The sequence below is a fragment of the Carassius auratus genome, chromosome 19, assembly GCF_003368295.1.
Source record: "Carassius auratus strain Wakin chromosome 19, ASM336829v1, whole genome shotgun sequence".
In the NCBI taxonomy this organism is placed as follows: Eukaryota; Metazoa; Chordata; class Actinopteri; order Cypriniformes; family Cyprinidae; genus Carassius; species Carassius auratus.
In genome coordinates, this window is record NC_039261.1 from 8,658,546 (window position 1) to 8,683,937 (window position 25,392).

The window sequence follows — 25,392 nt, forward strand, 5'->3', positions numbered from 1 at the left end:
AAACACAAGACACGGCAGTCAGAGGAAATTAAGTTTATTAAATGACGCAATACACTGTCAAGCAAAAGTGAGCTATATTAAATGATACGTTTTCACATTATGTCTTAGCAGGGTTTACAGCATATCTTGGTTTGTAATTTTGTTTTGTAAAAAGAAAAAAAAAAAAACAAGAAAAGAAAGAAGGAAAAGGAAAAGCTCACACTTTACATTATCAAAAAACAACAACAAGGAGCTTAGCAGTGAAAGCAAACACATGAATCAGAAATGAAAATTCATGACAGGAATGACAGCAAATTTAATTTGGCATGTTATAAAGGAGCAAACACAAGGTTAAATGAAAGATAAATTGCTGATGTGAGAGAGGTTTGACACCACAATGCAGTGCAAGAAAGCCTTCGAATAGAAACTTTGGTCACTTGGCTTTTCCATCACTTGCATGAATATGGTTAAAAACACAACAAGAAGAGTGTCCTGGAATTACAATTGTTTGTTATTGTTTGAAAAAAGATGATTGTCAACTTAGAGTACAATTTGCAAAAAAAAAACAAAAAAACAAAAAACTGTCTGTCAGTTCCAGGACACTCCTACATTCTCAGGAGGTAGTTTATGGCAAAAACGTATGGCCTGATTTGTAGTGACTTGCATGTTGTGGTTAATAGTGCATATTTTAAGGCCAGATATACTTTGTTCCATCCATAAATGCAGTCCTAAGGCTACATTAAGACACAGGTGAGGGGATTGAGGATGAGAGGCAATAGCAGATACAGCCCTTAATGGCAATACCTGAGTCAACTGTAACTTTTGACTGCAAGACGTCACAACATATCTAATAGTCATGATCAACTCAGCAATGTCCAAGCTAGACTGAGGCTCGGTAATATTGTATTATGTCAGTGAACCTGTCAGAACTGCATCGCTGCTAATCTTTAAAATGGTCAAATCACATAATTCAGAAAATGCTTGCACAGCTTGCGGGCATCAAACCTCTCTATAGGGGAAACTGTTTGAAATGAGGTTCACAAAAGACAATAAATGAAGTTTATGCAGCATTTATCAGGCTTATGAGGTACTTCACATCTATACACTTTATTTTTCGAAAAGACCAAGTCGTCATCTGGTTCCTTAGAATTCCTATTGTAGCAGAAAATACCTCGTCTTAAATAGTCTTAGTCTGTGTGCCCAGTTACAACAGGGCATCCTTTAAAACTGCTTAGAAAGTGCAAAATACAAATACTGATCATTCTATGCAGCATTCACTCAAGGTTGCATGATAAATGTACAAATTATTCAATGTGGCGCTGAGGATCAAATGAAAAGGATAGTCCCTTGATCAGGGGTGGGAGAGATTTTAAAAAGGCACACATACGACACAAAAGAGTTTTTAAGCTCGCCGATGGAAAACTAGAACGTGAATGATTTCCATAGAACCACTTTGTACCTTAATATTGATCTCTCAAGAAACTCAAATGCCAGTGTATTAGGATGCTTAATGTATCCTTTATCAGTCTGAGAGACATCAAATCAAAATTGAATTCCCTTCATAAAATGTAGCAAGGTAAACAGATGTCAACCGCGATGAATAGCACTCCGAAGTCTCACATGACAACGTTTAAATACAAATAGCTTATCGCAGACTCGTCACAGAACGTTCATCAAACGGATCAGGGTCGAATGAGTGCCAAACATCTTTATTGCAATACTGGATATAAATCAAGTAGAAGAATCAAGTGGAGTGCTGGCACTCCAAAGACAGTAAAGCTCAACGATTGCCATTTGACACAGGTTGACAAGCTGCTTCATAAGAAAATGTTGTCAGTTTTCCCCCGAACATACATTAAACACACAGGAGGGGTCATTGGACGTTTCTTGTCTAGTATGTTATCCACGATATGGCACAATGCTAGTGATGGACATGGGGATGACACTGCCACATAACAAATCAACTCAACTCAGTCAAGATCCAGAAAAGAACTACACCAACTTCACCACCGTTTTGGCAATTATCCTGGCCTGAATTCTCATTTGTTCTCAAATACAACTAGAGAATTTGAGAACAGCTGCACTCAAAGGCTACAGTGGGAAAATGGTTTTAATAAACTTCTAAAAGCTGATGAGTATTTATCACTACATTTTAAAAAGGGAAGCTTTCAAATCATTTATTTTGGTCCCCTGAAATTTTGTTACATGCTGAAACATCCCTCATATTGATCCACCATAAAACAAATGTAAAATCGCTTAAAAAAAAAAAAAGATTGGAAGAAAACTAAAGACTTAACACACAGTATAGGCTTGTGTTGTTTGGTCACAATTATTGTTCTTTGTCATGAGCACATATACATATATGTATAAGGGATATTTCAAATGTTAGCACCTGACACTATTGAGGTAGTTTTCAAAGTTGGTTTAAAAAGCCAGGTCATGATGAAGCTCTCAATTATTCTCAAGACCCCATTTTCATCTTATATGCATGCTCATATTTGAATAAATAACATGTTGGCATGTAATGAACTAATGGAACTGTGCTCTTCGACAGGACACTTTGCAATATTTTTATCCCTCACAACATGCTTCAATTTTGGTCCTTTTAGTCTAGTTTTCCAACCTACTTTAGGATTTAGGAAGGGTGGACAAAATCCTAAAAAGTGTTTTGAAACCCAATAAACAACTACATGAATGGCAACGGATCTGTAATGAAACTGAGCAGAGGTTTAGTTTGTGCACACAATGAGGGCAGGGCTTCAGTGAAAATGAATTTGGCTTAATGGGTAGATAAGTGAACACGGGTGTTATAGTATAGCTCAAAACACTGCCTTATGTACACTTTTTACAGTACAGCACCACAAACGTCAGAGATATGAGGATCTTTGTGCCAGTGTGTATTCTGAATAAACTACCCATGTGTTAGTTTAGTACATCACAACCATGAATGGTGAGATACAGTTCATGGATAAAAACCTTAAAATGTGCATGCATAAATAAAAAAAGTGGAGCAAACCGGTGAAAATAAGGTGGATGTTCTTAACCAGTATGCAGGCGTATGAAGTACATTCAAACTGTTCGTTTGTATCCTTATGGTTTTAGCAGGTCATAAGGTAGCCCATTTTAAACTTGCCACCTTAGGAATTAAAAAGCAAAGAGTACAGTAACAAAACTACAATGTTATGTAGAGAGAGGCTTACATTTCTGCTTCAGAACACTATAGTGCAAAGTTCTAATGCAAATACATTAGCAATGTTTATTAAGGTTAAAAGACCACCTCTGATCATCAAGCTCAGGGGCACAATTCTTTTGATGAGACTGGCTTTTTTATTTGTCTGGCATGAATAAAATATATGTTTCTGAAATTAAAATCTGAAAGTCATCGGGCACCAACTAAGAATCAACACAGCTAACTAGTTTTATTCAAATCATAAGGTGTAAAGCGAAGAGTCATGTGGACACGGTTACCCCACACAAAGCTGGAAAGATACTTCGCCAAGCAATATACAAGCTTCACTCAAGCAGGAAAAAGACAATACTCTAGAAAAGACGACTCAAAGAGACAATGTAAATGGAATAACAATGATAAATATTTCAAAGTTTCCAGGGAAATTGAGGCACCATTTCAATTTTCTGTTAACACTGTGTGTGCCTCTTAAGAATTGAAACAGAGATGCTGCAGCATAGATTAACACGACAAGCTTGCAAAACCAGCACCATACTTCATTCTCCTCCCTTAATCCTTGGCCTCCATTACATTTGCATTCACAGATATTTGAACGGATTTATCTGAATCGAGCATTTGCGTCAGATTGCTAAAAACATCAGTTGATTGTATTGTGGAAGGAGGGAATGGAAGAAAAAAAAAACACCACTCACACACAAGTGAGGCTTGCGTTCACTCAGAGTCCCTAACTCAATTTGGTATGCATGACAGATTTCACAGACAAAATCCGACAATTTGACCCCTATATATAAACAGAGGGACTGCTCTGAATGGAAATGAGTTTTTGCATAGTGTAAGAACTCAAGACCTTCTCACGTTTGTTAACTTTTAATAGATTAGTGCCAATATGATTGTATATGAACAAAGAAATAAAGCCAAGACTATTCTAATATCGATGGTTCTTCTCTTACAATCTGTCCTCCAGAATGCAAATTAGAAACACCACTTCTGATATAGTGCAAAAACATCTCATATTTCACACTTGAGAAATTGCATATGTTGTAGACCTGTGACTAAGGTGCTGAATTTTTTTAAAAGGTTAAAATACTTAATCTCAGTAACGTCTAAAAACATCTAAATAAAGCAGGTCATGAGGATGAAACGAATGGTTTTAAAGAAATCTGATTGTTCCAGAGAATATCTAGAAGTAGTAGGTTGAGCAATGATTTCATCTCTCGTTTTTGTTGCTGTATGATAAATAGCCTACTATTATTCAAACCTAAAGAAAAAAAGAAAAACGGCAACATGAGACTCAAACAATTATATGTATAAAGCAAAAATGCGCTGCAATTTAAAAAGGACAAAAAATTATGAAACTGAAATTCACACCACACATTTATGAATATTTTTATAGCTTACGGAGCACATTTAAAGCATCAAGCCACTTATTTATGGAAAGCATATAATGATATTTGGGATTCATGTCGGAAACTTGCAGCACTTTGAATACATCACTTTAAACTACCATCAAAAGACAACAGCAATGCTAAATCATCTAGGCTAAATGCCAGCAGGAATGGCCTCTGAACAAATATGAATTCGAGATGCCTTTTAGAGCAAGTGTTCAAGATTTTCTGTGACATCTACCACCTTCACTTACAGAGGGATGAAAAGACAAGTTCCCTATTAGTGCAATTATGAGGAAATGACCAGTGCGGTAATGTTACCATTATGCAAGTAACAGGTAACAGGAGGTAGGACATCTAGACATTTCCACACAACTGCACCCAAACAACACTCGTGATCCAGATACACACAGGAACTGGGGGTCTGTGTCCATTGCTCTTCAAAGTGCATCTACTTTCACAAGTTACGAGATCAGCGCCAAATAACAACATAACTCTAATCAAGTATTTGAAGATAAATTAAAATGCCCCTTATACGCAGCCTGTTGGATTTAGAAAGAGAAGGGCCAGGGTTTCAGGGTCCAAAGTCATAGATTTCGCCAGATCAAAAACCAAACATACCCATTAAGTTCTCTGACCACCAGTCTGTGATTCTTGTTTAAAAGCTGAAGTCAAACAAGATACTTAAAAAATGGCAGTCTCAAGAATAAACTCTAGCACCTACAATTATAATGTCTTATTGTGCTTCAGTTATGGTAGGACATTAACCACAAGTACATATGTAATCTTGTTCGGCTAACAGGAATAATTGAGAGCCATAGAAAGAACATCCAATTGTTGATAATAAAAATAGAGTATTTTGTAAGCTAATACTGCTACAGCGGGTACAGGCTTTGCACTATTTACACTACTAAAGTACCCAGCATGAAAATGACTACATTACAAATGTTCTATATTTATAATTCATATACACAAACATACCACTAAAATCTCTTGGTTAAGAATGCATAGTTAGAAAAAGATGGTTCAAAATTTCAAGAATTTCAAGTTAGAATTGAAGAATTATTTGGGGGAAGTGATCTTACAGTTACTTCACTAACAAGACTGAAACAATCACTACACATCACAATGATATGCTTTAGAAGGGATAAGACTGTTTACATGAAAACAGTTTACCGACTCACATATGATGTATTGCGCTTCAATCTGAACTAAGTTTGGATTCAAACTAAATACCTTTTCTATTCGGCTAACAACTACTCGGCTAATGGCCCCACCGTTACTCTACAAAAAGTCTCAAAAAGAAAAAATAGATTCTGCTAAATTAATTTAGTTTTATATATCTAAAAAGAATACATCTTGAATGTTAAAAAAGGAATTTGTAATATTCTCATGAAAACCTCTATTTCTCTAACCTCAGATTCTTGGTAAAAAAAACAAAAAAAAAACAACTAAGGTGCATTTGAAATTTTCACTGATTTTGTGTCAATGCAACTGTATTAGTATTATTCTTCAATTGCCTGTATGGCCAGCTGGAGTGCGATGACAGCTTAAACCTGGTAGGCGAAGTACAGTCAGACTTCACTATAAGAAACCACGCACAGAACCAAGAAAATCCCAGGGCTCCAGATTCCCCAATATTCAGCACAAAACTGGCTTTGCGTTTCAATGTGGGGAAGATTTGACAACATCATAACAATTTCAGAACAGGTGCTTTAAGTGAAAGGTGATGGTATTTTTTCCTTAAAAGGTGTTTTTGACATGTTTTAGAAATTTAACTTAGACACGTCCAACCCGCTGAAACCTTACATTACAATCAGAAAAAATAAAAAAATAAAAAAGCTCATGGCAGAAGAATTTAAAAGTACGTACAAGATAATCTCATCTAAATGCTTAGAGCCCCAAGATATTAGTACTTTTCATGACAATTACCCATATTCCAGAGCTGTTTCTGCATTGAGAACCCTGGCACAGGTAAACGGAGGGTGTCATTAATGAGAACCAGTGTCATGTGAGCGCCAGAAAACTGATTGTCAGAACAATTCCTACATTCTCACTTTCAAATGCATTCTTGATTCTGCACATACTGTGTTCAAATTTCATGATACAAGCACATGATCATGCTCGGCCCATCATGTCATTGGCGGGCAGGTACAGTAGGATGACTGAGCACTGGACTGAACAATGACACCATGATAAAAAATTCATATTAGCACAAATAAATGAAACAAAACAGGATAAGTACTTTTGTCCTGAAGTCCCCATCTGGTCAGTGCACTTGCTTTTGCTGATAAATAATTTAGCTGTGGAAACTGCAACCCCACAACCCCTAAACCTGATCTGTGCTGTTCTAAACTAACCCGAACCCATTGGTTTGATGAGTTTGTAAAAACTACTGTTGGACAGTCTCCATCACCAGCCTTGGCTATAGTACTGAATCAAGCCCATTCGGATGCAAATGTTACTTTCAGTGTAAAAATAGTCTGAATTTTTGGATTGACTATATGTAAACATGTTAACCTCTAATCTGACATGCACATGTATAACAGAGACATAACCATGCCTCCAAAAAAAAAGAAAAAAAAAAGCTAATTTAAATTCACATATTACTGTTCTAAAAATCATGGATATTTAGCTTGTACGGAAATTGACTACGTGGGCAATTGGAAACCTAACAGTATGGCGATTCTTGTTTTTTCCCCCATTTGAAGGTTCTCATTTATACAATTGAGGCAGACACATAAAAATACACAGACACACACACACACCGTGCTGTTTTCAGGATGTAGGGCTTGTTTCTGGCTATGTTCAGGCGAAGTACATGGTACGCAGAGTGTCCTGGTGGATCTGCACAGCTTTGGCCAGGGCTTGCTGGTCTCTACCATTACTTTGACCTGACGTATGACTGCCTTCAGCACTGCGGCAAACAAATACAACACATAATCAGATCTATTGGTATAATAATGCACAATAAATAAGGTCTTGCAAAACAAACAAAAAATTGATTAAAAAAAAAAGTCACATACAGTTGTGTAAGCTGTACATGATAAGAATTAAAGGGTTAGTTCACCAGAGAATGAAAATGTGTCCATCTTCTACTCACCCTCAAAGCATCCTAGGTGTATGTGACTTTTTCCTCTTTCAGAATAATCCAATCGAAGTTATATTACAAATTGTCCTTGCTTTTCCAAGCATTTCAATGAGGGTAAGCGGGTGTTTGTCGTCAACAGTTCAGAAGACATGCCCATCTGTAATAAAACCTCCCTCACGTGACGTTGTGAATCCATGCATTTTTGTAAGATAAATATCCAGATATCAAACACAAACACAACTGCTGACTGTGGGGAACCAGAAAACGTTTGGAATCTGGATATTTATCTCACAAAAACACATGGATTCACTACAGTATTACTACAGAAGCACACACTTTATTTCACGTCTTCTGAACTGTTGTCAACAAACACCCGCTTACCCCATTGAAAGACTTGGAAGAGCAATGACAATCTTTAATGCAACTTCAAATGGATTATTCTGAAAGAGGAAAGTCACATACAGGAGGGTGAGTAGAAGGATGGACAAATTTTCATTCTCGGGTGAACTAACCCTTTAATATAACCTACACGTTATGTTAATCGCAGTAAAGCCCAATTTATACTTCTGCGTCGAACTTACGCCATATGCTATGCGTAGTATGCCGTAGCCTGATGTGCACCTCTCCAAAAATCGAACAGCACGTCAATTCTACGCAGACTGCAAGCGCTGAGATTGCTAGATCTGCTAGAACCCCTTCCTCTGTATGTACTTGAGTTTTGTGTGCGTTTATGTGGACTTTAATATATTTTAATGTTACACCTTCTTATATAAGATAAAACAAAGCAAAAAACTACTTTCTTATTTATTATACTACACAGTAGGGCTGTCAATTTTTTTTTTTTATATCAAATATTTGTCGAATTTAAAATAAAAGTCCATATTCGAACGCAAAAACGTTGCATTCGGATTTTAGGTGTGCCTGCACCGTCCGAAGTATACTTGTCCTTTATCAGTGGGGCACAAGATGTGATGACGATGTAAGTGTCATTGCATTATAAGGTTTATGTTAGCCTATTCAGATGAAGCCACTAGAAAAATAGAGAGACCATCAAATTTGGAAAAGATCTTATTTACATCAAAACTGAAACCAAGCCGTTCACACAGAATGCATATTTCGCACATTTTCTAGAGGGACACTGCTGGACTCGCGTCTCGCACAAGAGAGCCGCATGTTAAGAAAGCCATTTAAAATAAATTTAAGTTCAACTTTTTCAAAACATATCTCAAGACTTTAAGGTGGGTTTTTGTTCCCCATCCCACTGCATCTCATGTTTTTAAATAAAAAAAAATAAAAAAAATGTATTCTGTGTAACTGGCTTTGCGCCCTTTCTATTTAACTATGAATGCGTACATGACACTGTTTTGTTTATAGTTGTATAAGCAACTTAATTATAATTGGTTTATAAACATTATGTATTTTTTTCCCACAGTATTGTTTTCTTATGCTTTGTATAAATGTGAATTAGTAATATTTTGCTCGATGCGCACTCTTGCCTCAGGAGAAACGCCGCTTCATCATGGTACTGCAGGTTACACCAGCAACATACACGTGGACACTGCCGACTAGCTGTTTGAATGTGTACTGCATGTCGACGCCGACAACGACGCAGAAGTATAAAAGAAAACTGATGCATAGCCTACAGCGTCAAGGCTACAGCGTAGGTATGAAGCAGAAGTATAAACCAGCCTTAAGACCAAGTACCTGTCATGTTCTTTGTCAACCAAGTGGTAGCGAGCACGAAACGCCACCAGGTGAGCGTAGTAGGCTGGTGCAGGAATGGAGACAGAGCGGGTGCAGCGCACATATGTGTGGCACAGTTGGTAGGTGAGGACCTGCAGCTCATCAGAGGTGAAATGGTTGTCGTCCCACAGCACGTGATAGTGGGATGGCCTGCTGGTTCCCTGAGGAGATTCAGCAATTATGAACAACTGAAATCACACACACTTAGACAAGCATAAGGATCACCAACACTAAAGCCAATTAACCTCCACTTGTTTAGGTACCTGATATCTCAGAATAAAGCGTTCAAGTCTATGAATTCTTTATCGACCTTTCATTGGGATTCCATTTGAAATGTTCAATGGTACCTGAATTCCGGCATGACTGCAAAGATAAAAGTCAAACTCAGACGGATGAGTAATTTTGGTGTCAACTGTGGTGCCGGCAGGGATGTTGCCACTCTTTCCAACCTTGAATATAAAAAGGAAATTTGTATGGAAAATTTAAAAGACATAAAAAAAAACGTAAAAAAACAAAAAAAAAAACAACCATCAGATAGTCAGAAATGGTCATAATTTACTCAAGAATATATACTTTTAATATAAATTCTAGAATAATCATACTTTAACAATGACAAGAGCAAAGGCTTTTCTGATTCACAAGAAGTTTGCAATAACCACATTTCTCACTGGTTACTTCCTATGCAGGACGTTCTCTTAAAACTTAAAACATACTGAGCACTGTGTATAATCATACAAACTGTCAGTGCTTCCTAGAAGCCTTTTTCCTTCAAGGACCACCTAAATAGAGCTAAAAAAAACTGTGCCATAACCAACCCGCTCATTCCGGTCCATGCAGAAGAGCCTGGTGTGGTGTCTCTTCTGCACTACTACAAAGGTGATGCCTGGTTGATAATCTTTCTCCAGCTTGATGCAGGCTTCACGAATAGCCAGCAGTTCATGCTGTAGAACCTGCACAGACAAAACAGTACAATGAAGATTAAACAAAATGTGTCAGCACCACTTAGCAAGCATTGACAAAAAGAGCAGACCTGTAACCTACCTGGTTGAACTGGCCCTCTGAGATGCCATCTCTGTAGTAGATTATGCGTGTTGGTTTAAAGCGTGTGGATTTGTAGAACTGGATCAGCAGCTCTCTCACCATGGTGGCTAGATCCTGAATGATGTCCTGACGGTGCTGCTGCACCCGCACCGTGGCACAGTATCGGCTTGGGTGGGCATCCATACTGCCAACAACCTAAATATAATATAATAAACTTCAAGTTAGCATAATTTAAAGGGTACCTTAGCTATGAGATGTTAAAATCCTCACTAGAGAGTTCATGGCTTGTAGATTGGTCACACTTGTGGTATTAGTGCCACTTATTAGTGCGAAAAAAATTAGCAAACTGTAATGAGATCAGAGATCAGTTAGTTCCTCACTTTCCGCGCTGACGCGGAGATCATTCGCCAGCTTAAGTGAAAGTTAACGTGCCAAACGTTTTTGAATCATTACACGTCACACCCTGATGTCACGTTTCTTTACGGGATCTTTACGGGTTGTGTGTGAACACACGCACATATTCTGGGTAATCACTGGCAGTGTGAAAGTGTAAAATCTAGCAACCCGGGAACAACCGCCGGGACACATTACCCGTGTATTTTTTTTATATTTCAATTGCAGTGTGAAAAGGGCTATAAAATATCAGAGGTATGTCAGCCTTACAGCAGCAATTGAGGGTTTCTTGCCATCGCCAGCTGGTGGATGAGTCACATCTGCACCCAGAAAGATGACTGGTTGCTGAAACACCAAGGGCCTACAAACAAAAACAGTTATAAAGCAATGCAAATAAACAAAACATTGCAGGTAGCTGTACCTTTTGGTCAAGTTTCATAGGAAAGCAGCCCAGGCATTAACTAACAATCAAACAAAGACTCAGAAAGTGCCTTTACCCTTTTGCATGTCAATAGCCGCATTTCCACTGTCGGGCCAGTGCGAGCCAGGGCTTAAAGCGGGCCGGGCGGGGCTCATAGCCTCGGGCCAGTAGCACCGAGGCCAGAGTAGCGCAGGGTTTCCACAGGGGAGCTTGAAGCTCCGCTGCTCGTCACTAAAACACGCCCTTTACACGCCTCTCAGAACAACGTCATGCAACCTCATTATTTCACTAACAAAGAGAAGTTATCAGAAAACTAAGAAATAAGTCACTGGAACATGCGCGATCACAAAACGAACATGATAAAAGCGGCCGTTTGTTTGCATGCTTTGTTATTCAAATTCAAAAGCATCGATGTTTTAACTACTATAGAATAAGTGATACATTGATCATAATGATTTAATTTATCAAGACTCTAAATCAAAATTAATCGCACATAAATACACTTTATATTTTATTTATTTATTTTAACGCTTATGAAAATAGCCTGCTTATTCAGTAGTCTGTTTCTGTTTATTTGTAGTCACAGTGGCCTATACGTCACATTAAGAATGAATGATATCTTTAGTTTTATAAAGGATCCCGAACAAAAATCATTATTATATTTTGATGATATGCAACGTGGAGCTAAACTCACGAAACAAGACGACAGATAAAATGTTACTTAATAAATACACAATTGTGATAGAGAATAAGATGCTGACGTCTGATTTCTCCAAGCGGTCATATTTACCATGGTAATGTTAATGTTTATCGTGCATAATCTTTTACATCGCTTATAAATATTTCTGCCTTGTTTAGTGATTGTAATCCACATCGGATCAAGTTATTTCAAACACTCGCTGCTGACTAAGAGTGAGTTTTGAGCTCAACTGATTTTAAAAAGTCTTTAATGCTGGTGTTACATTAACGCTGACGCTCTCCAGACACGGAGAAACTCCGCCTTTGTTCGTAACCCCTCCTCTAGCCCCAGCTGGCCCGCTTTGGCCCAAGGATTTCGTCGGGCCGAAAAAACCTGGCCGTTGGCCCCAAGGAAGCCCCGGCGAGGCACGATCAAGCCCCGGAAGTGACAGTGGAAACGCGACTGGCCCTGGCACGCACTAGCACACCCGGTCCTAGCTCGATAGTGGAAACACGGCTAATGGCTTTTGGAAAAGCTGCCCTTACCTGCCCTGTGGAAGAAGAATGTTGTTGACTCCACCCAGTTTGACATTAATCTTGAGGCAGAGGTTTGAAAGGGTCTGAGGTGTGGTTTTCTGTACATTCTTCACCTGGACACATTGCGTGGCCATGCCAAGAACAGTATCTCCAACACGCTTCACCTCAGCTGTGAGAATTGACAGTTTAGAGTGTTACAAAATACACTGCACACAAAAAACACAAAAGAAACAGAGAGGAGATAAGTTACCATAAACTGGAGTCTTCCCAGGTAGAATGACCACCACCAACTGTAAGCCTTGGTATGTGTACTTGAGGTGTTTGAACATGGGCTCCACACTGTCTGCTCCCTGGGCATATTTGCAAAAACACGGCTGGCCCTGAATGGGCATCCCAGCATCACGTGAAATCTTACGGAGCTGATCAGTAAATGCCCTAGAGAAAACAAACAAAGGATTAGACCATTTAAGGGTCTGAACTTTTTTGTTAAATATAATTCCCCCAAATACAAACAACTTCTCCAGATCCAGGCCAAAGCTGCCTTACTTCAGAAGAAGTTCTGTACACTGCCTCTGCGGGGCAAAGCAGGCAATAGCCCACACTTTGATCTCAATCCCTGTGTGGAACTGCTTGTTCCTCATGTCCCACACACCCTGGACTGGGGTTGCTATTGCTTTGTTCTGAAAAAGCCAGAAAGACACCACCAAATTAGAAAGACACATCCAGAATGGGATTCAGCCACAAGGTCAGCAAGACAAAAATCAAGTTGATCAGGACAGGTTCCTACCCTTCCACCATAGAGAATTGAAGGTGCCTGAAGGACCCGACCATTGACCTCAGTCATCTCGTCTCGAACCAGAACTCCAAACTCACGCACATAAGGATCTGTGTTGAAGTTGGCACTTCTCATCTGTCACAACAAAATGAAAATCCATCATGAGGTGTGGATGAGATTTAGAAGACTGAAAACATACAGAGAGTTGCACATACCAGTTTGCTGATCTCATCCTGGCGATCAGGCGCAGACCTGGCTGTGGCACGTATCATAGTGGAGGTCTGGTTGTCTGTCAGTTTTTTGATGCATCTCTGTCCGGCTACTATGTTACAGACCTGAATTAAAAGAAAAAGAAAAAAAAAAGAGAGAAAAAAAGTTAATTACATTCAGAGAAACAAATGAGAGATGTGTGGAAAAAAGTAAGCGTAAGATGTGGTCTTGACCAACCTCCAATGGAAGGTAAGTGTGTTTTTGCTCCTGACCAACTTGTAAACATGGGAGATGTGGATATCGCAGCACCAGTTTGTACTTATCCTTAAAGTACTGGGCGACAGTGCATTCAATAGTCTGACCATTCTCTTGCTGTAAGGGAAACCTGGAGGCAAGCAAAATACATCTTTAAAACATTAGCCTTTGACACTGCATCACCACAATGAGGAATATAAAATGGAATGGCATTCATACAGAAAGACCTCAATAAAGTTTAAAAAAAGAAATGCTTTGTGAAAGATCTTACGTTTGATGGCTGGCTGGTCTCCTAGTCACATTACACACCCTGTATTTTCTCTTCATCTGTCCACAGTGAGTGATTTCAACCTTCAATCCTGACAGATGAAAATAAAGCAGTGTTCAGAAAATCATAAAACAAATTCCATAAAAACCATTAGGGAAGTCACTAATTACAGTAATGAATCACCTTTGATTTCCTTGGTAAACTTCACTCTCTGGGAATCCGTTAAAGGCTTCTGTTGCTCTTCAATGCTTTTAAAATCCAAAACTTCACACATGAACTCAATCACAGGTTGAGCTTTGTAGAACGCAGTGGCAGACACTAAATATTAATATAACAAAACAAAGATTAGTGTAAGAAGTTTTCAAGAAACATTTATTAATCATATCATTGCACACTAACCATCAATGTTGAGCATCATCTTCCAGAGGGATGGTCGAACAGACTGATGGAAGCCAAACCAGACTTCTCTTCCTCCACCGAGGGGGTTGGAGCAGCCCTCAGAGGGAGTGAAGAATGAACGTCCGACTGGGGTGTACCTGCAGACACAGCAATAATATTCTCTAAGATGGCACAGTGTGCAAAAAGATGAAGTTTGACGCCCTCTTATGGTGATTTATGAAAACAGAGTAAACAAAACACAGCCATTAACCTCATAGAGGGCAAATGTCTCATGACAACGTCCAGAGCCTGAATGGTCTCAAAAGGGATGTTTGGTAGCCGTCCAGTCAGTGCTTCATGTAGAGCTTGCAGACTCACACAGGACATCCATTTGATAGCTACTTTAAAACTCCTGTCTTTTCCCTCACCTGGAATTGTGACCTCCAGTTCCACCTATAAGAGCAGTTCGGGACATCAGTATGACTTTGATGTAGCATTTTGAGAAGGTACAGACTACAGAGTAACAGCTTAACATATTTCACTAACTGCTTTATCAAACATAAACATCATTAAGCCAACGCAGACTTTAATATGATTTTATTAGTGCATACTTTTTCTCTTCCAATGGGTAAAGGCATGGCAGTGTAGAGATTCTTCCTTCCATCATACACAGGCTTTCGATCTCCAAAGATTTGCGTCTTAAAGTGCTGGACCATGTGCTCAACAATTTCACTACCAAAAAAAAGTAAGTATGAATCTCCTTCCAAACAATTAGTTGAAACTCCAAGTTTCAGTCAAAAGATGTTACCGGTTTACTCTCCGTGGGCATTTCTCGGGCTTTATATCTATGTCGTAATGGTACACCTCCAGCTTGGGTATTTCCATTTCAAAGAAGTTGGCCTGAAGCTTGATTGTCCGACCCATTGTGCCAAAGTCTGGCCGTTGAGGTGGTTTGAAGACATACTCTTGTGCCGGAGGAGACAGGGGAGCTATGGGACACACAAAGTGTTAATTTTTTTAAACATTAATTAGAAACACAAACGTTTTGGCCAGATCTATTATTTTAAGATAGAAATTTAAATTTTTAGTTCTGAGCAACTTGTTAATTAAAGAATGGTAATCCAAAAGAATAGATTTACAGATTTTACATTTCTTCAGATGAATGAATTGTGCCCAATTTTATTTTTTACAGTGTGATGCTGTTTAAAGGTGCCATAGAATGCATTGATGCAATATTTTAAATTGTTCTCCGATGTCCCTAGAGAGTTTTCTCTCAAAATACCCCACATATAATGTTTTATAGCTTGTTGAAATTGCCACTTTTAGGGCAATGTAGTGCTGTTTTTGTGTTTGTCCCCTTTAAATTAAGATGAGCTGGTGCTCCCGCCTCCCTTTTCAAAGGAGTGCAGAGCTTCAAGAGCACATGCTGGCGGGCATACCACCGGTGTTACGGTTTAACTGGTGGTGACCTTGATACTGAACTCACATTGCTTCCAAATGCAATTTTTAACTACCACATTCCTATTCATGATCATTCTGGTAGCACGTGAAGGCAGCATTAGTGAAAACAGGCACTTTTCCAATACACAATACCAGCTCACCTTGACTCAACTTTGTTTGGTTTTCCACTGTGTAAAAGTTGTACCTGTACCTGCTTCCAGATACTTTTTTTCGTATCACCTCCGGCGAGGTTCTGAGCAAGCTGAGGCGATACTGAAATGTGACGTGAAAACACAGCAGACTGCTGATTGGTCAGAGAGAATTATCACTATTCACTGCGTCATCATTGCACGCACCAGACGGAGTATCCTGAATAACCATGTCATTATTAAATAGTTTTGCTGCCCTCAGCCTCTCCTGAAACAACGTTTGTCTTCTTGCTGTGAGAAACAGCCAAATCCCAAGGATCAAAACAGCATACACTCGATTTCCGCCATTGTCCTGTGTGTGGGTAAGTTTCCTGTTGGGTAAGTTTCCTGCGGCATCGCTATGATGACCAGGTTCTATTGTGGAGGTACTATCTGCAAAGGAAAATGAAGCAAAAAGCGAACCGAGCTGAGGCGAGTCGAGTCAAGTCGAGCTGGTACTGGTAATGGAAAAGCGCCAAATGGTAGCTTTAGCAACATAGCCTTACAGAGAGCCAAAAAACTCTTTTGGAAAACAATACATGAGGCGTGATGCTTACTTTGTCTAGAGTCTGGACGTTTGTGCACAAAGTTTTGGTATTGATCACTGTTTCAGAAGTAATCTTTGCACATCTCCAGTACTGAACTGACCTTCGTTTGTGAGGCAGTCCAGCATAAAATGTTAGCACAAACGTATAGTACTCTTCCAGTTTTTTTCCAGGACATTTCCTTCAAAAATGAAATTTAACCACTTTGTCCTCAGAGGTCTATGTTCACTGTACCTGCCGCAGCTACAGCAAGAAAACAGTAATGACGGACTGCTCCTTCTCACTCAGGGCTATTTATATGCTAATAGAGCAGAGAGTGTCACAAATGGGCGGGACTTTCCCAACTATGACATCATAGTAGTGAAAAACCTGAAACTGCACATGTGGAGAGACTGTTTATGATTTTCTGGGATTATAAAACAATGAGTGGGTGGATTTTTAACACCATAGGCTGGTTGTTTTCACACACTGCGGCCACACAACTGTGTTCAAACACCTTATAAGTGATTTTAGCATTCTATGGCACCTTTAAGTAATAAACTATCCACTACTGTACTAACCCAACAGCAGGCAAAAAAATGAAAAATACTATACAACACTGAAGGTTTAGAAAAAAAAAAAACAGCGTGTTAAAACAAAGCTTTTAAAAGTAAATTAAGTTGAGAGATAATCATTCTCTCGGATTAAAGCTTTAACTAAACATTTCAAGCAACTTGATAAACAGTACTGAAAATATATGCTGGACTGTCAACAGGCCAGTTTAGTCTGGGCTGCTTACCAGAAACATCTGACCCTGAAGACTGATGTCCCTGACACAGCTCAGCAGCTAGAAAAGACACAATAACTGGATTATTTTAAACAAACCTCTACATTAGTGATCATGTGCAGAAACATATGAAAACCAAAAGGTTAGAACTGTTAAATTACACTTTGATTATAAAATCACATTAAAGCAGTTCATTTTGGTCAGTAATATCCATCAGATTTAGTTTTTTTTACCCAAATGTCTACCGTACAATAAAATTGGGTCACAGGGTTGGTTGATTTCTGAAAAAGAGGTCAAGTTAATGCAACCTTGTTAAATGTGTGAAAAACTGTTGATGTAAAAGGAGGCTGTGGGTATCTGAAGTCTTTCGCTGACAGATTCCTTGAACTGTCTCACACCATCTTATCAACCCTAAAAACACTACACGGCAGGAAGATACTAGGGAAATGAACCCATCCCACTGTGCAACAGGCATTTTACCTCCTTATCACCAACACCACACAAGCAACTCAACAACCTGCCAAATTCTCCCACACACACACACACATGCAAGTACCAGGATGTCTTTTCATTGAACTACAGCAACTGCTTTTCTTTATATCACTATTTAAGAAACGTCACAAATACCAACAGGGCTCTAACGTATATAATACAACACTCTTCACTTTATGAAACAAAGTGTCCACACTTTACAATAGGGTCCCATTTGTTAACATTAAGCACTGGCTAAGATAATCTAACAATTATATTTCTTACAGCATTTATTAACGTCTGATAATAAAACGATTGTTATGTTAGTTTTTTTGCGCAATAACGCATGTTAACAAGTTAAACTTTTGACTTTAAAACTGTATTAGCACGCTTCAAGTCACAACGTGTCATAAAAGCAGTGTTCATTTTTAGTTCATGTGCAGTAATGCAGTAAAGTAAACGGTACTTTGTTTTCAGGTGTTACCAACTAAGTTTATCACTTGAACAAAACGTTCTGTAGTTTTACTGTTTCTTAAAATGTGTGAAACGCGTTTTTTGGAATTTCAATACTTCTTACTGAAATGTAATGAAGATGCATAACGCACTAAAACTAACTGTCATAAACTATAATAAACAATAATAATTTTGTATCCGTGATTTAGATATACAGTCAACTTTAGCTGAACATTGCAACTGTGCAATAATACATAACAAAAAGTTACAACTCGACCGAAAACATACAACATTTAGAAGTAGAACAATTAACAATTTATTAACTAGAACGTTAGTTAGTAGCTTTTAGCACATGACTAGATGGATAAAGTCAAACTGGTGCCTAACTACCAACGTTAAAACATCTAAAACTCACACTATACAATTAGACCGACACCTCTAACCTACGCTAATATCCCGAAACCTGAAATAGTAAGAATGTTTGATTTTTTAACTTTTTAAAATTGACGAGGATAAAAGTTTAAGCAGACGCTGTGAATTCAAAAGCCAGCAGCCAGGTCAACAAGCTTAGCTAGCAGGCTAACAATAACAATGGGCCTACAAAACAAACATTCGACAGAGACGGGGGGGAACACTTCAGAACTATAATCTAAAACATTATTTGAACATTTATGTCATGTACAGCCGAACGCCGTTAAACGAAAATTTTATCTTTATCAAAAACACCACACTTATTCAGTTAGCATTTCGTCGCTAGCCATAATAATACTCACCACCAGCTGCTCCAATGGGATACATTTTAAACGCTTTCTGCACCAAAACTCAATCGCAGACAAATACTTTTTGCTTTTCTGGTGCCACGTAACACATGCGGTAACGGGGAAAATTAATTTTAATTTAAGACAGCATCGATATAAAGGAGAAAGCTGGGATTAATGAGCGCGCTGAGTTAGTGGAGCACGAGAGCTCTGAGTGGCCCCATCCCATCCCCCCTCACAGCACGAGCGCGTATTTACCAGACACTCACACACTCTCACTGCTTCAAAGCTAGAGGAAACCGACACTAACATATGTGTGAGGTATATCAGCGTCGACTTATGCTTTATTTAATGTATTTTATTCAAAATTACCAAGAGCAGTACTAAAACATTCATTAAATAAACATCTAACTAACGCTGGCGGTCATGATACGTCATTTCCGGCTTTGTTTAGAAGCTATTTTTAAATAATTTAGAGGCATATTGAAATGTAAAAGGTTTATGATATATTTATTTTGTTATATTTATATATTTTATTTTAGTTACTTCTCGTAGTTGTGTTATTCTGTTGTATCACACATGTTTGTTTTTTGTTTTTGCTCCTACATATTAAATAAGGGAGATTTGTTTCAAATAAGGGTTTTTATCATTTGATTAAGCATTTAAATATTATTTTATTTTTATAATATTAGGCCTATTAAAATATACCTTATATATAAAATGTACTCTATTAACTATGGAGACATATTGAGTTTGGAAACATTTGCTAATTGTAGTCATTAAAATGATGAATTTGCTTTTGGTTGTACTATACACTGTTTTTTTTCATACTTTTTTTTTGGGGGGGGGGGGGGGCAGAATAATAAATTAGATTGTAAAGAATCATTAGGCCTATATTTTATTCGTGTGATCAGTCAAACCTATTGGGTATCAAACGTTAACCTAACCACTAACCTTGATTTATTACTAGACTGACTATTTTTCATTAGTGAAACAAGTTAGACATTTTTCCTCATCATTAATGACTAGTCAACACCTGCATTAATGCACTGTTACAGTGGCCATGTATTGTCTTTTTAGAAAATGGATAACAGATGTAAAGAAACTTGGACTACTATGAGTCTCCATGACTTATCTCCACTTGGTGGCACCATTTCGCCACTATTGCTGACTACATCACTTAACGCTTGCTTGACGACTTTTCATTAACACTTAAGCAACAATAATAGTACGAACTAGCAAAATCCTGAGTCGTTAAATTATATTGTACATATCAAGGTTTGTGTCATCACACTAAAGTGCTGTAAGTAGGCCTTTATATGCAATGTTGCTGCCATAAATTGTCCTCAAGCACCCGCTACTAAACAGAGATGGACATTTAATCATATGATTTGATTTAGTGTTGAATGATAAATTACTGTAATCTGAAAAATTGCATTTGCTGGTTACACTTATGCACATTAATATGTAGATTAGCACAGACACAAACAGAAAACTGAGATTTCAATAGAATAGCCTATACAAAAATAAAAAAAAACAAAAATTAAAATTAAACTGTTTAGTCCTATAAATAAACAAAACAATATCTGGATATGTAATGGTATCTGCCTTTAAAGTAAAACATATTTAAGGAATCAGACATTTCTGTTGGATGGTGAGAGGTAGATTTACATGGAATAGATCAGCAGCCGTCTTCTTTTCTTGAGTGACTTTTATCAAATAATAATCAATTTCCTTTCAATTTGTTTGTAAACATAACATAAATGCCTCTATTAATTATTTTTTGTTGTTGTTGTTCTTCTGAAACTGGTTGAACGAGTTGGGGAGTAACTGCCGTCTGCTGCGCTCCTTGGCCAATGGCACTAGATCCTCCCTGCAGTGCGTAACAGCGCAATTTAGGATTTAACCAAGTCTTTGCTGCGGGGCTTAAAGCAGTCTTCAAGAGAGACGCTTGACGCTTGCACACACAATGTTAGTGTAGACTCTGTGGACCCCTATAGAGTTAGACTGCCTTTTTACTTTGTCTTATCCAAACTATGACTGGAGTATTCGACAGAAGGATTCCGAGCATCAAATCTGCAGATTTTCAAAACGCTTTTCAGCTCTCCACGATGCATCATCCGTCTCAGGAATCTCCAACCATGCCGGAGTCGACAGCCACGGATTCTGGCTATTACAGCCCTGCTGGAGGAGTTCATCATGGCTATTGTTCACCGAACTCGGGCACGTATGGGAAACCTCTTAATGCCTATCAGTACCAATACCACGGAGTCAATGGATCTTCTGGAAATTACTCTGCAAAATCCTACCCTGATTACGGCTCCTACTCCACAGCATATCACCAGTATGCCGGAACATATAATAGGGTGCAGTCACAACCAAGCCCACAAGGTCAGTTATTATAGTCTATAATATATTCAATTATTTATTAATAATATTATTTGTATTATTCATTCTACTATTACTACTAGGTTGTAGTAATGTATTATAAACAATAAACATTATCATGGTTGAGCATTATTGTTGAACATATTGTAAAACCAGTGTATTACAGTTGTTTCTTATTATAAGGTTTGAAATTTGTAACCAGTTTGGACAACATTTTAAGCTGTTGCAGCATTGCTCCTAATTCGAAATGGGTTCTTTAACGATTTCCTGTGTTTTATTTTTACATAGCCTATGCAAAACAGTGCATGCATTAAAAAGATAGATTGTGTAGAAATAAGAGCTTTTAAAATACGTAAAGATTTAAGAAATTATTCTCTGACAATTAAAAGTCTCAATGACTCTGTGAGTAGCAATTTGAAAGCACTGCGACGCTTGGCATAAATCACTGCAAGAATAATCTACAAACAATCGAGAGAGTGCTTTTCTATCCCCATGTATTTATCTATTTTGTTTTTTTGTTCACCCGTTAGAAAAAGAAACAGCCGAGCCCGAAGTGAGGATGGTCAACGGTAAACCCAAGAAAGTCCGGAAGCCCCGCACCATCTACTCCAGTTTCCAGCTCGCGGCTCTGCAGAGAAGGTTTCAGAACACGCAGTACCTCGCGCTTCCAGAGAGAGCCGAGCTCGCCGCATCGCTGGGGCTCACACAGACACAGGTTCGATCATATTTTTATCAAATGTTTTATTATAATGTCTTTTATTTAATACTCATATAATAAAAGGGCTATATACTTTAAATTAAAATATTAATATGAGCTCGCGCCAACTTTGGGAATCAAACAAGCGCTTGTTTGAGGCTATTTTAAGGCTGTTGAAATAATAAACGATGTTAACGACATTATAAAATATAGTTTTTATTAAGAAGTATAACTCTCACAGGAACAGCCATAATGCTTTATTAAGGAATTCGCCCTCAGAATCTCATAAAACCTTTTGTTTCTTCACAGGTGAAAATTTGGTTCCAGAATAAGAGATCGAAACTAAAGAAGATCATGAAAAACGGCGAGCTGCCTCCAGAACACAGTCCGAGCTCTAGCGACCCGATGGCGTGTAATTCCCCGCAGTCTCCCGCGGTCTGGGACTCACAGGGTCCTCAGAGACCTCACCATCAGCCGCAAAATATCATCACACCGGCATCCACGTTTCTGGAAAGCGCCAGCTCATCCTGGTATTCCTCTACCGGGGCAATGAATTCTCACCTTCAGGCACCCGGCACGTTACAGCACTCGTTGGCACTCGGATCAGGAACGTTGTACTGAAATTGGTTTATTATTTTATTGTATACTGGACTGGTGTTAACTTTTTTTTTTTTTTTTTTTTTTTGAGGAATATGCAATGTACCTATACTGCAGTCCTAGAAGAACGTGTATAATGTGTAAATTGTGTGCATGTAATTTATTGCATTTGGAAGAATTATTAAATGTTTTAAATGGACAATGGACCCAAACATTCTGAATGGTGCCTTGAATTTTGACCTCAACGCGTACATCCGACGATATGCCAAAACATTAAGGACAACCCCAAATAAATGTGTTTTTACTTTAATTATCAAACATTTTGTCGTCTTTAAGTTAATTTGTAACTCAAGACAGATCAATGCACCGAATCCTTTTTTTTTTCTTCTTTTTTTTTTGCTTCAGAGCCTTTGTGATATGCAGTTTGCTGGAAATTTCTGTGACTGCTAAAGATACTTTAACTTTGCAGGCCTAAAAAACAAATTGCTAAATGGAATTTGAGAAAACAATAATAATGTAGCTATTAACATTTTGGGATCGTTTTTTCAGGGCTGAGTCACTATTTAATGGCGAAGAAATAGATAACTTTTATATAATTCATAAAAAAAATATTTGCTACGGATTTGGTCTTCAGTTAATTAAATGAAAATGTAACATTTTAACTGAACTAAATTTAACATTATTATTATTATTATTATTAGGCTATTATTATTAATATATTAGCTAATTCCAAATACATTTGAGATGTTTTTACGTTAGTAGAACTGAATATCTGAACTTTATCTTGATTAAAACCACCCCTTGATGAACGAAAAATTTGGTCTGGCAAACAGTGTACTCTTCCTTGCTGTCTCTGTGTTCCTTACAATTAGTAGCTTTGAATTGTAGTGAGGAGGCGAAGGGACGGCGCGGAGATCTGAGGCAGTCCGCATGCCTGTGGGGGCAACCCGGCTCCAGCGACCACAACCAAGCCCTGACAGGTCCTCCTCCAGGAGAAATGCTGAACATCTCATTAAAGCCAGTGCTAACATTTCTACAGCTAAATGTCACGATAAAAAAAAAAGAAGAAAAAAAAAAAAGAAAAAAAAAAGGACTAGGGAATGGCTTAACTTGAGATTTTCTTTGTTGACTATGGAGTTGATAATATTGTAGGCCTATAACCAAAAGAATAATAATAAAACGTCAGTCCCGTCGACTGGCAATATTTCCTCACAAATCTTCAGTGAGCGTTTCAGTGTTCAAAATACACAAGCTCAAGTTCATTCGTAGAATAATAATAATAATAGTAATCAAATTTAATTAATATAGGCTAACTGGAGATTCCTCATTACCCCTTTTCCCCATAACACCATAACAGAACTGGTATTTGCGATGTTTTGAACATAAAAATAATGGTTACCATAACTATAAAACAATAAAGTAGCCTAAATCGCTACACACGCTATAAGCCTATTGTTTATGGTTTTATTTGAAAGCCTAGATAAACACCTCGACGTGACTAATATACCCAAAGCCATGACACGATTATGAGAATAACGTAGTATGTACTAATAGGCTTATGCATTTTGTTTATATACCTCACACCCCTCCCCACACGCACACGCTTACGAACGCAGACCTTGCGTTCACGCTCAAAACACACACACACACACACACACACACACAAACCAGCAACTCCAACTTTGCCTCTCTTTCTATTTCACATACACAAACACGCTATATCCCATACTATTATATCGAGAGCCTTGTTAAATTCCAACTGAATATTTTCCACTCAACGATTTCACTCCAAACCGTGTATAAATAATGACAGTTAGCTTTACTGGACACCCTCAACTGTAACACTCAACAATAATTATACTTCCACCAGGATTAGCTCCATTATCATAATCTGGACATTTACAATTATCTATAATTTGCAAAGATGCGCCTGGTTCTTGATTGCAGAAGGTTTTTTCCCTGGCTCACCATCACTAAACAGTGACAGTAATAACGGCTAATTTTGCAGGCAATATATAAGAGGTGTCGGGGTGTGCAAACACTTCCACACCTGGATTTGCTTACTCAACACAAGCGGAACACAGGAGCGTCCGCTTTCACAACGGTATCTTTATTGAAACACAGAAACCAGACATTTTGATCCATGCCAAACAATAAATTTATCGAAGGTAAGTGTTGCTCTATCACCGTGTTGTTTTGTTGTTGGCTGGTCTGAGTGTCGCTGATGGATGGGCATTGTTATTTATGATCTTTAGTTCGACCTGTGAAAGAAAGCCAGACTATTTTACAGGAAAATGTGTGACATGAACGCTGGGATGTAGTAAACCGGTCACGATTTATATTAGTGATTTATCTCTCCATTTTTTCATGTGCGCGCACACACATTCTTGAGCTATATTTAGCCTAATAGAGCTCGCTCACAATTAGGTTAGTTTAATTCTCAGTATTGTTATCTTCGTTCATTTCGGTATCATCTGCAGTGTGTCTGATCGTGTCTCTGTCTGTCTGTCCGTGCCTGTGTCTATCACAAACATATTTGGTTTTTATTATTACGCGTAATCAGTTGTGATTCATTCAAAAAAAGATTTCGGCCTAGATGAAGTATTTTAGGTTGCAGAAAACTCAGGGTATCTTCTGAAGACATTTATGTGTGCATACTGAAACGAGTGACAAGCGTGTTTCTATTTCAACATATAGGCTATAGCCTACGTTATGTTTCTAAAGGCAGAGCAAATATTTAAATGAACC

General features: G+C 38.1%; 2 protein-coding genes across 2 annotated transcripts; one reads left to right on the plus strand and one right to left on the minus strand.

Moving 5' to 3' along the window:
- Positions 1-18: 18 nt before the first annotated feature.
- On the minus strand, positions 19-19,390 carry LOC113119355 (protein argonaute-2). The gene is made up of 20 exons (XM_026288776.1): positions 18,978-19,390; positions 17,293-17,340; positions 15,150-15,330; positions 14,953-15,073; positions 14,613-14,794; positions 14,363-14,499; positions 14,147-14,281; positions 13,967-14,054; positions 13,678-13,825; positions 13,446-13,565; positions 13,243-13,365; positions 13,002-13,135; positions 12,706-12,890; positions 12,465-12,624; positions 11,090-11,180; positions 10,427-10,621; positions 10,201-10,335; positions 9,733-9,834; positions 9,347-9,546; positions 19-7,468 (listed from the first exon to the last, which is right to left on the minus strand). Exons 1-20 carry the CDS (start codon positions 19,000-19,002, stop codon positions 7,360-7,362), a joined length of 2,619 nt encoding a protein of 872 aa, XP_026144561.1. The 5' UTR covers positions 19,003-19,390; the 3' UTR covers positions 19-7,359.
- A 1,477-nt stretch (positions 19,391-20,867) lies between these two features.
- LOC113119358 (homeobox protein Dlx5a) lies at positions 20,868-23,004 on the plus strand. Its single transcript, XM_026288781.1, has 3 exons — positions 20,868-21,353; positions 21,881-22,065; positions 22,357-23,004. The coding sequence occupies exons 1-3, from the start codon at positions 20,999-21,001 to the stop codon at positions 22,666-22,668; spliced, it is 852 nt and encodes a 283-aa protein (XP_026144566.1). The 5' UTR covers positions 20,868-20,998; the 3' UTR covers positions 22,669-23,004.
- The last annotated feature ends 2,388 nt before the right edge of the window (positions 23,005-25,392 follow it).

Excerpts from the sequence above, each read along its gene's own strand:
- LOC113119355 (XM_026288776.1), bottom strand. The coding sequence starts at position 19,002 with ATGTATCCCATTGGAGCAGCTGGTG. Across the intron at positions 14,282-14,362 it reads GATGATGCTCAACATTGATG|TGTCTGCCACTGCGTTCTAC; the intron begins GTTAGTGTGCAA and ends ATTAATATTTAG. Across the intron at positions 13,566-13,677 it reads ACACTTACCTTCCATTGGAG|GTCTGTAACATAGTAGCCGG; the intron begins GTTGGTCAAGAC and ends CTTTTAATTCAG.
- LOC113119358 (XM_026288781.1), top strand. The coding sequence starts at position 20,999 with ATGACTGGAGTATTCGACAGAAGGATTCCGAGCATCAAATCTGCAGAT. Across the intron at positions 21,354-21,880 it reads GTCACAACCAAGCCCACAAG|AAAAAGAAACAGCCGAGCCC; the intron begins GTCAGTTATTAT and ends TTCACCCGTTAG. Across the intron at positions 22,066-22,356 it reads TGGGGCTCACACAGACACAG|GTGAAAATTTGGTTCCAGAA; the intron begins GTTCGATCATAT and ends GTTTCTTCACAG.